At 39.6% G+C, this 15,980-nt stretch overlaps 1 protein-coding gene across 9 annotated transcripts in view; it reads left to right on the top strand.

Moving 5' to 3' along the window:
- ARNTL2 (aryl hydrocarbon receptor nuclear translocator like 2) overlaps positions 1 to 15,980 on the top strand; it is a 192,497-nt gene that overhangs the window by 109,258 nt on the left and 67,259 nt on the right. For all 9 annotated transcript variants that reach the window (XR_002344063.1, XM_021092159.1, XM_021092157.1 and 6 more), the window contains one exon: positions 136 to 244. Coding sequence is in view for 8 of the 9 variants with exons in the window: in XM_021092159.1 (XP_020947818.1) it covers positions 136 to 244 (109 nt within the window). In the remaining variant the exon portion in view is untranslated. The remainder of the gene's footprint in view (positions 1 to 135; positions 245 to 15,980) is intronic.

Below are 15,980 nucleotides of genomic sequence, written 5' to 3'. Positions count from 1 at the left end.
GCTCAGAATACTCAGAGTAAATGCAAGCTGCCATATTATTAATGTCAGTGGGGACAGGCCCACATCTGAAAACTGCTAAGATGTCTTTATTTCATTCAAGCAGGAAACTTACTATTTCTTATTCTACCCTTTCAGATGTCAAGTAAGGAGTTGACTACACTAAGTCATTCTGAAATAGGAGAGCAAGAGGCTACAAAGCAAAACCAGAGTGCTGTTGTTCCCCATAGTCACGAACCACTCCTTGGTAAGTTTTCTTTGGCAACTTCTCACCCTTTTGGTTTTTGAAAAACTCTTAATCACTGTATTTTCAGGCTTAGGGAATTTTTAGCAATGCAAATAGCTTTAAAACTAAGATTTTCCCCAAAACTACAACGAGGTATCACCTCCCACCAGTCAGAATGGCCATCATCAAAAAGTCTACAAATAAATACTGGAGAGGCTATGGGAAAAAGGGAATACTCCTACACTGTTGCTGACAATGTAAATTGGTGCAGCCACTCTAGACAACAGTAGGTTTCTTAAAAAGCTAAAAATAGAGCTATGTATAATCCAACAATCCCACTTCTGGACATAAACCCAGAGAAAACCATAAATCAAAGAGATACATGTACCCCAGTGTTCATTGCAGCACTATTTACAAGAGCCAAGACATAGAAGCAACCTAAATGCCCATTAACAGATGAATGGAAAAAAATGTGGTACATATATACAATGGAATATTACTCAGCCATAAAAAGAATGAAATAATGCCATTTGCAGCAACTTGGATGGACCCAGAGATTATCATTCCAATGAAGTAAGTCAGAGAAAGACAAATATATGATATCACTTATATGTGGAATCTTAAAAAAAGATACAAATCAACTCATTTACAAAATATACAGACATAGAAGACAAACTTATGGTTGCCAAAGGCAAAAGCAGTGAGGAGAGATAAATTAAGAGTATGTGATTAGCAGATACAAACTACTATATGATAAATACAAGGTCCTACCATATAGCACAGGGACTATATCCAATATCTTGTAATAAACTATAATGGGAAGGGGTGGAAGAGAAGAGGGCGGAGTAGTAGGATGTGAGGCTCACCTACTCCCACAAATACTTTGAAAATCCATCTACATGGGGAACTATTTGCATAGAACATTTGCTGAATACTCACAAATGACCTCAGGATTCTGATAGAGCAAGAAAAACTTCAAGAGACCTAGTAGGACAAAAGAAAGAAGAAAAAGAAAAAAATGAGAAAGGAAGCAGGATGGGAACTGCACCCCAGGAGGGAGCTGGAAAAAGGAAAATCCTCTAGACCCTGGGAAGTCCCCCCACCAGCAAGGGAGATCAGCCAGGACAGAGGAGGAACTTTAGAGTATTGGAGAAGAACACAGCAATTGATGTGAAGCAGTTAAAATGGGAATGGTCCTCCACAAACAGTAAGGGCTACTGCCCTGCACTTCCAAACCACATGCTGGTATGGGGACTCCGGCTTTAGAGATCAGACTCAGAGAGAGGGCTGGGGCTGGCTACATGGGAAAACAAAAGTTGGCCATGAGGAGACAACCTGGAGGGACTGGAGTCTAGGGTAATCATATTTGAGGGTGTAAGCTGAGGAAATGTGGTCGGGCTTGGAGGCCAGGCACCATTGTTTCGGGGTGCAGGAGGGAAGTGGCAGGATCCACTTTAGCCTTGTTCCCTGTGCGTGCTCTCAGGCTTCAGGACACTAACTGCTCTAGCTCCAGGAGCCACCTGGGAGCAGCTGCTGCCTAGCAACAAACAGCTGGGGAGAAGCCCCCACCCTTAGGGCTACAGAGAACTTGGATGGGAAGAATGACCTCAGGAATAGCACTAGTGCCAGCAGCCCGGCAGGGGGGGCACAGTAGTGGTACACATTCCACAGCTAGGAAATAGTACAAGCAGTACAGCTGGCCGTAGGAGTTACAAATGGCCCAGCAGCCAGGCAGAGTGAAGTGGAAACAGCGCAAATGGCCCTGGGAGCTGCAAACGGCCTGGCAGCTGGTCAGAGGGACAGCAGAAATAGCACAAGCTCCACAGCTCCTGCTAGTGGCCTGGCATAGGCCCACAGGAGTAGTGCATGTTCTGTGGCTAGCAGCAGGAATGGTGCAAGTAGCATATGTTCTGCAGCTAGCCATAAGAGCCGTGAGCAACTTGCCAAGTGGGCAGAATGACCATGGGAAAAGCACAAGCTCTGAGGCAGCTATAGACAGCACTCCTACCAGTGGCCCGGCAGGTGGAGAGACCATGGGAATGGCACAGATCCTACAGCTACATGAGAGCCTTTGAGATACAGTTAGGGAGCATCCCCTGCCCTTGGGGCTACAGAGAATGCTCCCTAGAGTGGCAAAACAGAGGGAGTGACTGCAAATGGCACCTACCCCTGAAAAGCAATCCCAAGAGCCTCCCAGGCAAAGAGGGGGAGGCCAGGAACAGCTGCTGACATTGCCAGCTACAGAGAGCTGCCTGGTAGTGGAAGGGGTCGCAGGAGCCACTTCATACTTTACCCACCCCACCACAAGAGCAATCCCATCAACTGTGAATCACCGCCACCCCCCTCAAAGACCCCATCCCTAGAAGCCACCTGGCCCCAGGAGAGGCAGTGTGATACCGCTGCCCCACGTGGTCTGGGTACATGTGAGCTTCTTCCACCCCTGAGAACTCCAGGATTAGGCACCAGCTGCTGCATCTGTATACCTGCTGTCAAGGGGACGATAAACATAGAAAGGTAGACACTATGAGATGACAAAGAAATAGCTTTCAGAATAAAGAAACAAAACCACATAAAAACAAAAAATTGAAGAGGAGATGGGCAGTCTGCCTGAAAAATAATTCAGAGTGATGATAGTAAAGATGACCCAAGATATCCAAAAAAGAATGGAGACACAGATCAAGAAGTTATAAGAAATGTTTAATAAAGAGCTAGAGGATTTAAAGAGCAAGCAAACTAAGATTCATAGCACAATATCTGAAATGAAAAATACACTAGAAGGAATCAATAGCAGAATAACAGAGGCAGAAGAACAAATAAGTGAAGTAGAAGGCAGAGTGATGGAAGTCACTACCACAGAAAAGAATAAAGAAAAAAGAATGAAAAGAACTAAAGAGAATCTAAGATTCCTCTGGGACAGCATTAAATCTACCAACATCCACATCATAGAGGTTCCAGAAGGAGAAGGGGGGTAGGCAGAGAAAATATTTAAAGGGATTATAACTGAAAACTTCCCTCATATGGGAAAGGAAGCACTCACTCAAGTTGGGGAAGCACAGAGAATCCCATACAGGATAAGCCTAAGAAGAAACACAGTAAGATACATACTATTGAAACTGACAAAAATCAAATACAAAGAAAAAACATTAAAATCCACAAGGGAAAAGCAACAAATAACATACGAGGGAACCCACCCACCCCACCCCACATAAGGATAAGAGCTGATTGTTCGTCAGAAACTCTGCAAGCTAGAAGGTAGTGGCAAGATATATTTAAGGTGATAGAAGGGGAGGAACCTAAAACCAAGAATACTCTACCCAGCAAAGTTCTCATTCAGATATGATGGAAAGATCACAAACTTTTCAGACAAGCAAAAGCCAAGAAAATTCAGAACCTCCAAACCAGCTCTGCAGCAATTACTAAAGGAAATTCTCCAGGCAGGAAAAAAACAAACAAACAAACAAACAAAAAAAAACACAATTAGAAACAAGGAAATTACAAATGAGAAAGCTCACTGGTAAAGGCAAACATAAAAGTAGGAAATCACCCATTGATGAATATGATATCAAAACTAGCAAGCATAAGAGGACAGGACAAATGCAGAACGTTGAAAATGCATTTGAAATTAAGAGGCCAGCAACCAAAACCAATTCTTTACATACATAGATGGTTATATCAACATCTAATGGGAACCACAAACCAAAAAACTATAACGGACACACACATAAAGAAAAAGCAGTCCAAACACAATACTAAAGATAGTCAGTAAATCACAAGAGAAAACAGCAAAAGAGGAAGGGAAGAAAAAAGAACTAAAATAGCAACCCAGTAAAATTTAGAAAATGGCAATAAGTACATACTTATCATTATCCATAATTACATTGATTGTAATGGAATAAATGCTCCAACCAAAAGACACAGACTGGCTAAATGGATACAAAAACAAGACCCATATATATGCTGTTTACAAGACACCCACTTCAGACCTTAGGACACATACATACCAAAAGTGAGGAGATGGTAGAGGTATTACATGCAAATGGAAATCAAAAGAAATCAGAAGTAGCAATACTCATATCAGACAAAATAGACTTTAACATAAAGAAAATCACAAGAGACAAAGAAGGGTACTACATAATGATCAAAGGATCCATCTAAGAAGAAGATATCATAATTGTAATTGTGCACCCAACATAGGAGCACCACAGTATATAAGGCAACTGCTAACAGCAATAAAAGGAGAATTGGCAGCAATGCAATCATAGTTGGAGACTTTAACATCCCACTTACATCAACGAACAGATCATCCTTACAGAACATCAACAAGAAAACACAGGCCTTAAATGACACCCTAGATCATATAGAGTTAACTGCCATTTATACAACATTCCCTCCCAGAGCAGCAAAATATACATTCTTCTTAAGTGCTCATGGAACATTCTCCAAGATAGATTACATCTTAGCCCACAGATTAAGCCTTGGTAAATTTTTAAAAATTAAAATTATTTCAAGGATTTTCACCAACTGCAATACTCTGAGGCTAGAAACCAACTGCAAGAAAAAAATAGCAAAAAACACGAACTCCTGGAAGCTAAACAATATGCTACTAAACAACCAATGGATCATTGAAGAAATCAAAGAGGAAATTAAAAGATACTTAGAGACAAATGGCAATGAAGATACAATAACCCAAAACCTATGGGACACAGCAAAAGCAGTTGTGAGAGGGAAGTTTATAGCAATAAAGTCTTATCTCAGGAAAGAAGAAAGATCTCCAATAAACAACCTAACCTTACACCTAAAACACCTAGAGAAAGAAGAACAGACAAAGCCAAAAATTAGTAGAAGGGAAGAAATCATAAAAATTAGAGCAGAAATTAATGACACAGAGACAAAGAAAACAATAGAGAAGATCACAAGTTGGTTCTTTGAAAAGATCAACAAAATTCATAAACCTTTAGCCAGACTCATCAAGAAAAAAGGGAGATGGTTCAAATCAATAATGTTAGAAGTGAAAAAGGAGAAATTATAACTGACAATACAGAACTACAAAGGATCATAAGAAACTAATATAAGAACCATATACCAATAAAATGGACAACCTAGAAGAAATGGGCAGATTCTTACAAAGGTACAACCTACCAAGACTGAACCAGGAAGAAACAGAAAATACGAATAGACCAATCAAAAGTACTGAAATTGAAAATGTGATTTATAAACTTCCAAAAATCAAAGGTCTAGGACCTGATGGCTTCAGAGTCTAATTCCATCAATCAGGCACTTCACTCCCTGACTTCAGACTATACTGCATAGCTACAGTCATCAAAACAGCATGGTACTGACACCAAAACAGAAGACCTAAATGTAAGGCCAGATACTATAAAACTCCTAGATAAGAATTCCAGTGTTGTGCACAGGGCTTCAGCACAAGGTCAGAGGGGAGGTATGGCCACAGTCGTTTTGTGCAGGGGACTCTGCTCTGAAGTGCCCTGGGCAAGGTTCATGCATGCAGTATTCTGTGAGCAAATGACGCTAGAGGAAGAACAGAAGAAAAAAGTTGATATAGAGGAGATGGGATTAAGATGGCAGAATAGAAGGACTGGAGCTCAACTTCTCTCATAAAAACAACAAAATTCACAACTAAAGGCTGAACAATCTCCACCCAAATGGACCAGAAACCTTAAAAAAGATACTCTACTCCAGAAGACAAAGAGGAGGCCACATCAAGAGGTAGGAGGGGGGATTACATGATATAAACAACCCCATACCTCCTGGGTGGGAAGCCCCACAGACTTGAAACTAACTGGTTCACAGAGACTCACCTACAGGAGTGAGCATTCTGAGCCCTACATCAAACTCTCACGTGTGGGGATCTGGCACTGGGAAAAAGAGACCCTGGAGCATCTGGCATTGAAGGCCAGTGGGACTTGTGAGCAGGAGCTCCATGGGGCTGGGGAAAACAGAGATGCCATTCTTTTTTTTTTTAATAATTTTTTTTAATTTTCCCATTGTACAGCAAGGGGGTCAGGTTATCCTTACATGTATACATTACAATTACATTTTTCCCCCACCCTTTCTTCTGTTGCAACATGAGTATCTAGACAAAGTTCTCAATGCTATTCAGCAGGATCTCCTTGTAAATCTAGTCTAAGTTGTGTCTGATAAGCCCAAGCTCCCGATCCCTCCCACTCCCTCCCCCTCCCCCTCCCATCAGGCAGCCACAAGTCTCTTCTCCAAGTCCATGATTTTCTTTTCTGAGGAGATGTTCATTTGTGCTGGATATTAGATTCCAGTTGTGAGTGATATCGTATGGTATTTGTCTTTGTCTTTCTGGCTCATTTCACTCAGGATGAGAGTCTCTAGTTCCATCCATGTTGCTGCAAATGGCATTATGTCATCCTTTTTTATGGCTGAGTAGTATTCCATTGTGTATATATACCACCTCTTCCGAATCCAATCATCTGTCGATGGACATTTGGGTTGTTTCCATGTCTTGGCTATTGCGAATAGTGCTGCAATGATCATGCGGGTGCACGCGTCTCTTTTAAGTAGAGTTTTGTCCAGATAGATGCCCAAGAGTGGGATTGTGGGGTCATATGGAAGTTCTATGTATAGATTTCTAAGGTATCTCCAAACTGTTCTCCATAGTGGCTGTACCAGTTTCCATTCCCACCGACAGTGCAGGAGGGTTCCCTTTTCTCCACAGCCCCTCCAGCACTTGTTATTTGTGGATTTATTAATGATGGCCATTCTGACTGGTGTGAGGTGGTATCTCATGGTAGTTTTGATTTGCATTTCTCTTATAATCAGCGATGTTGAGCATTTTTTCATGTGTTTGTTGGCCATCTGTATATCTTCCTTGGAGAAATGTCTATTCAGATCATTTGCCCATTTTTCCATTGATTGGCTTTTTTGCTGTTGAGTTGTATAAGTTGTTTATATATTCTAGAGATTAAGCCCTTGTCAGTTGCATCATTTGAAACTATTTTGTCCGGTTCTGTAAGTTGTCTTTTTGTTTTCTTTTGGATTTCCTTTGCAGTGCAAAAGCTTTTCAGTTTGATGAGGTCCCATGGGTTTATTTTTGCTCTAATTTCTATTGCTTTTGGGGGACTGACCTGAGAAAATATTCATGATGTTGATGTCAGAGAGTGTTTTGCCTGTGTTTTCTTCTAGGAGTTTGATGGTGTCCTGTCGTATAGTGAAGTCTTTCAGCCATTTTGAGTTTATTTTTGTGCATGGTGTGAGGGTGTGTTCTAGTTTCATTGCTTTGCATGCAGCTGTCCAGGTTTCCCAGCAATGCTTGCTGAATAGACTTTCTTTTTCCCATTTTATGTTCTTGCCTCCCTTGTCAAAGATTAATTGACCATAGGTGTCAGGGTTTATTTCTGGATTCTCTCTTCTGTTCCATTGGTCTGTCTGTCTGTTTTGGTACCAGTACCACACTGTTTTGATGACTGTGGCTTTGTAGTATTTCTTGAAGTCTGGGAGAGTTATGCCTCCTGCTTGGATTTTGTTTCTCAGGATTGCTTTGGCGATTCTGGGTCTTTCGTTGTTCCATATAAATGTTTGCATTGTTTGTTCTAGCTCTGTGAAAAATGTCATGGGTAATTTGATAGGGATTGCATTGAATCTGTAGATTGCTTTGGGTAGTATGGCCATTGTTACAATATTGATTTTCCCAATCCAGGAACATGGAATATCTTTCCATTTCTTTCCATCTTCTTTGATTTCTTTGATTAAAGTTTTATAGTTCTCGGCATATAGGCCCTTTACCTCCTTGGTCAGGTGTATTCCGAGGTATTTGATTTTGTGAGGTGCAATTTTAAAAGGTATCGTATTTTTGTATTCCTTTTCTAATATTTCATTGCTGGTATACAGAAATGCAACTGACTTCTGAGTGTTAATCTTATATCCTGCTACTTTGCTGAATTTATGAATCAGTTCAAGTAGTTTTGGGGTTGAGTCCTTCGGGTTTTCTATGTATAGTATCATGTCATCTGCATACAGTGACAGTTTTATCTCTTCTCTTCCTATATGGATGCCTTTTATTTCTTTTGTTTGTCTAATTGCTGTGGCTAAGACTTCCAAAACTATGTTGAAGAGCAGTGGTGAGCGTGGGCATCCCTGTCTTGTTCCAGATTTGAGTGAGAAGGCTTTCAGTTTTTCCCCATTGAGTATTATATTTGCTGTGGGTTTATCATAAATGGCTTTGATTATATTCAGGAATGTTCCCTCTATACCCACTTTGGCGAGGGAGAGACGCCATTCTTAAAAGTCACACACAGACTTTCATGTGCACTGGGTCCCAGGGCAAAGCAGTCTCCATAGGAATCTGGGTCAAACCTGACTGCAATTCTTGGAGGACCTCCTAGGAAAACAGGGGTGAATGTGGCTTCTTGCGAGGGAAGGACTTTGAAAGCAAAGCTCTCAGGAATATTCATCAGCTTGCCTTTCTCTGGAGGTGGCCATTTTGGGAAAATCTGGACCCACCCATCAGCACTGAGAAGCCCCAGGCCAAACAATAATCCAGGTGGGATCACAGCCCTGCCCCTCAGTAAACAGGCTCCCTAAAGACCCCTCAGGCACACAGGTGCCTGTAATCCCATCCAGAGACTAAGCCCCACCCACCAGAGGGATAGGAATAAGCTCCATCTACCAGTGGGCAAGCATCAGCCCTTCTCATGAGGAAGCCTACAGCAAGCCCCCATAATGACTTCAGCCACAACGGGGGCAGACACCAGAAGTAAGAGCAGCTACAACTCTACTGTCTGCAAAAAGGTCACCACACCAAAAACCTATACAAATGAAAAGACAGAGAACTGTAACTCAGATGAGGGAGAAGGGAAAAACCCCAGAAAATTAGCTAAGCAATGAGGAGATTCTCAGCCTCCAGGAAAAAGACTTTAGATTGTCAATATTGAAGATGATGCAAGGCATTGGAAACAAACTGGAGGCAAAGATGGATGACTTACAGGAAACACTGAGCAAAGAGATACAAGATATAAAACTTAAGCAACAAGAGATGCAACTACAATAACCGAAATAAAAAATTCACTAGAAGCAACTAACAGCAGAATACAGGAGTCAGAAGAATGAATAAGCGAGGCGGAGGACAGATTAGTAGAAATTACAGATGCAGAACAGAAAAGAGAAAAAAGATTGAAAACAAATGAAGAGAGTCTCAGAGATCTCTGTGACAATGTTAAATGCACCAACATCCGTATTATAGAGGTGCCAGAAGGAGAAGAGAGAGAGAAGGGGACAGAAAAAATATTCCAAGAGATAATAGCCGAAAACTTCCCTAACATGGGAAAGGAACCACTCACTCAAATCCAGGAAGCACAAAAAGTACCATATAAAATAAACCCAAGGAGGAATACACTGCAACACATATTAATCAAACTGACCAAAATTAAAGGCAAAGAGAAATATTAAAAGCACTTGGGAAAAGAAACAAATGACATGCAAGGGAACCCCAATAAGGTTATCGGCAGCTTTTTCAGCAGAAACTCTGCAGGCCAGAAGGGAGTGGAATGATATACTTAACATGATGAAAGGAAAAAACCTTCAACCAAGATTACTTTCCCCAGCAAGGCTCTCATTCAGATTTGAAGGAGAAATCAAAACCTTCACAGACAAGCAAAAGCTGAGAGAATTCAGCAACACTAAACCAGTGTTACAACAAATACTAAAGGGACTTCTCTAGGCGGAAAAGAAAAGACAACAACAGGAAACAAAAATACCACAAATGACAAGGCTCACCAGTAAAGGTGTGTATATACAGTAAAGATACAAAATCATCCACACATAATTATGCTACCAAAATCAGAAATTGTGAGGAAGGTACAAATTCAGGACACCAGAGATGAAATTGCAATTAAGAGAACAACAACTTAAAACAATCTCATATACATATAGACTCTTATATCAAAACTTCAGAATAACTGCAAACCAGAAATCTACAACTGATACACAAACAAACAAGAAAAGTCAACTCAATTCAACAGTAAAGATAGTCATCAAACCACAAGAGGAGAGAACAAGAGAAGAAGGGAAGAAAAAAGAGCAACAACAGCAAATCCACAACAGGTAATAAAATGGCAATAAGAATGTACATATCAATAATTACCTTAAATGTAAATGGACTAAATGCTCCAACCAAAAGACATAGACTGGCTGAATGCATACAAAAACAAGACCCATATATATGCTGTCTTCAAGAGACCCACTTCACTTCTAGGGACACATACAAATTGAAAGTGAGAGGATGGAAGAAAATATTCTGTGCAAACGGGAATCAAAAGAAAGCTGGAGTATCAATACTCATATCAGACAAAATAGACTTTAAAATGAAGGATATTTTAAGGGACCAGGAAGGTCACTACCTAATGATCAAAGGATCAATCCAAGAAGAAGATATAACAATTGTAAATATCTACGCACCCAACATAGGTTCACCACAATATATAAGGCAACTGCTAACAACCTTAAAAGGACAAATCTACAATAACACGATCATAGTGGGGGACTTTAACACCCCACTTACAGCAATGGACAGATCATCCAGACAGAAAATCCACAAGGAAACATAGCCCCTGAATGAAGCATTAAGCAGGTGGACTTGATAGATATTTATAGGACATTCCATCCAAAAGGAACAGAATACACATTCTTCTCAGGTGCACATGGAACATTCTGTAAGATTGATCACATTCTAGGCCACAAATCAAGCCTTGGCAATGTTAAGAAAATTGAAATCACATGAAGCATCTTTTCCAACCACAATGCTATATGACTTGAAATCAACAACAAGAAAAAAACTGCAAAAAGCACAAACACGTGGAGACTAAACAACATGCTACTAAACAACCAATGGATCACTGAAGAAATCAAAGAGGAAACTTAAAAATACCTAGAAGCAAATGACAACAAAGATATGACACTCCACAAACTATGGGATGCACCAAAAGCTGTTCTAAGAGGAAAGTTTATAGCCATACAAGCCTATCTCAGGAAACAAGAATAGCTCAAATAAACAACCTAACTTGACATCTAAAGCAGTTTAAGAGAGAAGAACAGACAAGACCTAAAGTTAGTAGAAGGAAAGAAATCATAAAGATCAGAGCAGAAAGCAATGAAATAGAAACAAAGAAAACCATAGAAAACATCAATGAAACGAAAAGCTGGTTCTTTGAAAAGATCAATGACATTGATAAACCCTTAGCCAGACTTAGCAAGAAAAAAAGAGAGAGGACTCAAATCAATAAAATTAGAAATGAAAAAGGAGAAGTAACAACAGACATCACAGAAATACAAAGGGTCATAAGAGACTACTATACACAACTATACACCAATAAAACGGAACCCTAGAAGAAATGGAAAAATTCTTAGAGAAGTACAATCTTCCAAGACTAAACCAAGATGAAATAGAAAAGATGAATGGACCCATCACAATAACTGAAATTGAAACTGTGACTAAAAAACTTCCAACAAAGTCCAGGACCAGATGGCTTCACAGGCGAATTCTATCAAACATTTAGAGAAGAGCTAACACCTCTCCTTCTGAAACTATTTCAAAAAATTGCTGAGGAAGGGACACTTCCAAACTCATTCTATGAGGCCACCATCACTCTGGTACCAAAACCAGACCAAGATACCACAAAAAAAAGAAAATTACAAGCCAATTTCACTGAGAACATTGTGCAATAATTCTCAACAAAATACTAGCAAACTGCATCCAACAATACATTAAAATGATTGTGCATCATGATCAAGTGGGATTTATGCCAGGGATTCAAGGATTCTTCAATATCCTCAAATCAATCAGTGTGATACACCACATTAACAAACTGAAGAATAAAACCCATATGATCCTCTCATTAGATGCAGGAAAAGCCTTTGACAAAATCCAACACCCATTTCTGATAAAAACCCTTCAGAAAGTGGGCATAGAGGGAACATACCTCAACATCATCAAGGCCACATATAACAAACCCAGAGCTAACATCATTCTCAATGGTGAAAAGCTGGAAGAATTCTCGCTGAGATCAGGAACAAGACAAGGATGTCCACTCTCGCCACTACTCTTCAACATAGTTCTGGAAGTGCTAGCCATGGCAATCAGAGAAGTAAAAGAAATAAAAGGAATCCAAATTGGAAAGGAAGAAGTAAAACTATCACTATTTGCAGATGACATAATACTATACCTAGAGAATCCTAAAGACTCTACCAAAAAAACTGTTAGAGCTCATCCATGAATTTGGCAAAGTCGCAGGATACAAAATTAATACACAGAAATTGACAGCATTTCTATACACTAACAATGAAAGAGCAGAAAGAGAAATTAGGGAAGCAATCCTGTTTACCATTGCATCCAAAAGAATAAAATACCTAGGAGTAAACCTACCTAAAAAGACAAAAGACCTGTACTCTGAAAACTATAAGACACTGATGAAAGCAGTCAAAGATGACACCAATAGACGGAAAGACATACCATGCTCGTGGATTGGAAGAGTTAGTATTATCAAAATGACTGTACTACCCAAGGCAATCTACAGATTCAGTATGATGCATATCAAATTACCAAGGACATTTTTCACAGAACTTGAACAAAATATTTTAAAGTTTGTTTGAAAGCACAAAAGACCCAGAATAGCCAAAGACATCCTGAAAAAGAAAAATGGAGCTGGAGGAATCAGGCTCCCAGACCTCAGACTATACTGCAAAACAACAATCATGAAAACCATATGTTACTGGCACAAAGACAGAAATATAGATCAGTGGAACAGGATAGGAAGCCCAGAATTAAACCCACGCACCTACAGCCAACTCATCTATGACAAAGGAGGCAAGAATATACAATGGAGAAAGGACAGCTGCTTTTTTTTTTTTTTTGGTCTTTTTTGTCTTTTTGCCATTTCTTGGGCTCTCCCACGGCATATGGAAGTTCCCAGGCTAGGGGTCGAATCGGAGCTGTAGCCACTAGCCTACACCAGAGCCACAGCAACGCGGGATCCAAGCCGCATCTGCAACCTACACCACAGCTCACAGCAACGCCAGATCGTTAACCCACTGAGCAAGGGCAGGGACCGAACCTGCAACCTCATGGTTCCTAGTCGGATTCGTTAACGACTGAGCCATTATGGGAACTCCAAGGACAGCTTGTTCAATAAGTGTCGCTGGGAAAACTGGAGAGCCACATGGAAAAGAGCGAAATTAGAAATCTTCCTAACACCATACACAAAAATAAACTCCAAATGGATTAAAGACCTAGATATAAGACCAGACACTATAAAACTCTTAGAGGAAAACATAGGCCAAACACTCTCTAACATAACCAACAGCAATATCTTCTCAGATCCACCTCTTAGAGTATTGACAATAAAAACAAAAATAAACAAATGGGACCTAATTAAACATAAATATTTCTGCACAGCGAAGGAAACCCTAAACAAAACAAACAAACAAACAAAAAAAAACAACCCACAGAATGGGAGAAAATCTTTGCAAATGAATCAACTGACAAGGGATTAACCTCCAGAATTTATAAACACTTTCTGCAGCTCCATACAAAAAACCCCACAAATAACCCCATCAGAAAATGGGCAGAAGATCTAAACAGACAATTCTCCAAAGACATACAGATGGCCAAAAAACACATGAAAAGATGTTCAACATCACTCATTATTAGAGAAATGCAAATCAAAACCACTATGAGGTACCACTTTACACCTGCCAGAATGGCCATCATCAAAATGTCTACAAACAGTAAGTGCTGGAGAGGGTGTGGAGAAAAATGAACCCTAGTACACTGTTGGTGGGAATGTAAATTGGTGCAACCACTGTGGCAAACAGTATGGCGATTCCTTAGAAAACTAAAAATAGAACTACCGTTTGATCCAGCAATCCCACTCCTGGGCATCTATCCAGAGAAAAACATGACTTGCAAAGACATATGCACTCCGATGTTCATTGCAGCACTATTTGCAATAGCCTAGACATGGAAACAACCTAAATGTCCATCAACAGAGGAGTGGATCAAGAAGATGTGGCACATATACACAATGGAATATTACTCAGCCATTAAAAGGAACGAAATACTGGCATTTTTAGCAACATGGATGGACCTAGAAATTATCATGCTAAGTGAAGTCAGCCATACAATGAGACACCAACATCCAATGCTTTCACTGGTATGTGGAATCTGAAAAAAGGACAGACTGAACTTCTTTGCAGAGTAGATGCTGACTCACAGACATTGAAAATCTTGTGGTCTCCAGAGGAGACAGTTTGAGGGGTGGGGGGATGTGCTTGGGTTGTGGGATGGAAATCCGATAAAATTGGATTGTGATGATCATTATACAACTACAGATGTGATAAATTGATTTGAGTAATAAAATATATATAGTTGAAAAAAAAACCCTAGAGAAAAACATAGACAGAATGCTCTTTGACATAAATCATAGCAACATTTTGTTTGATCCACCTCCTAGAGTAATGATTATAGAAGCAAAAATAAATCAATGGGTCCTAATTAAACTCAAAAGCTTTTTGTACAGCAAAGGATACCATTAAAGAAACAAAAAGACAACCCACAGAATGGGAGAAAATCTTTGCAAACAATGCAGCTGACAAGGGTCTAATCTCCAAAATATACAAACAACTCATGCATCTCAATAACAACAAAAACCAAAAAACCCAATGGAAAAATGAGCAGCAGATCTAAATAGATTTCTTCAAAGAAGACATATAGTCAGTAGGCACATGAAAAAATGCTCATCATCATTAATTATTAGAGAAATGCAAATCAAAACTACAATGAGGTACCACCTTACACCAATCAAAATGGCCATTATTAACAAGTTAACAAAAACAAATGCTAGAGAGGGTATGGAGAAAAGGGAACCCTCCTTCACTGTTGGTGGGAATGTAAATTGTTACAAGCACTGTGGAAAACCGTTCGGAAGTTCCTCAGAAAACTAAATATAGAACTACCGTATGATCCAGCAGTCCCACTCCTGGGCATATATCTGGACAAAACTTTCATTCAAAAAGATACTTGCACCTGTATATTCATTGCAGCACTATTCACAATAGCCAGGACACAGAAACAACCTAAAAATCCATAGACAGAAGAACGGATTAATAAGATGTGGTATATATATATATATATACAATGGAATACTAAGCCATGAGAAAGAACAAAATAATGCCATTTGCAGCAACATGGATGCAACTAGGGATTTTCATACCAAGTGAATAAGTCAGAAAGACAAATACCATATGGTATCATTTATATGTGGAATCTAAAATATAATACAAATGATGCTATCTACAAAACAGAAACAGACTCATGGACATGGAGAACAGACTCGTAGTTGCCGAGGGGGAGGAGAGAGGGAATGAGATGGACTGGGAGTTTGGGGTTGGTAGATGCAAAATATTACACTTAGATAAGCAATGAGATCCTACTGTACAGTTCAGGGAACTATATCCAATCTCTTGGGGTAGAACATGATGGAAGGATCATATGAGAAAAAGAATGTATACATATGTATGAATGAGTCACTATGAGTGGGTACAGCAGAAATTGGCACAACACTGTAAATCAACTATAGTATAATAAAAATTTAGGAGATAAACTATAATGGGAAAGGATCTAAAAAAGATATATGTATAACTTTTCTATACACCAGAAACAACACATTACAAATCGCTATCCTTCAATTTAAAAAAGATTTTTTTCATTCAAAATCCTAAA

This window comes from Sus scrofa, chromosome 5 (assembly GCF_000003025.6).
Source record: "Sus scrofa isolate TJ Tabasco breed Duroc chromosome 5, Sscrofa11.1, whole genome shotgun sequence".
In the NCBI taxonomy this organism is placed as follows: Eukaryota; Metazoa; Chordata; class Mammalia; order Artiodactyla; family Suidae; genus Sus; species Sus scrofa.
The sequence above is the reverse complement of the archived record's forward strand: the minus strand, read 5'-3'. Positions and strand labels throughout refer to the sequence as shown.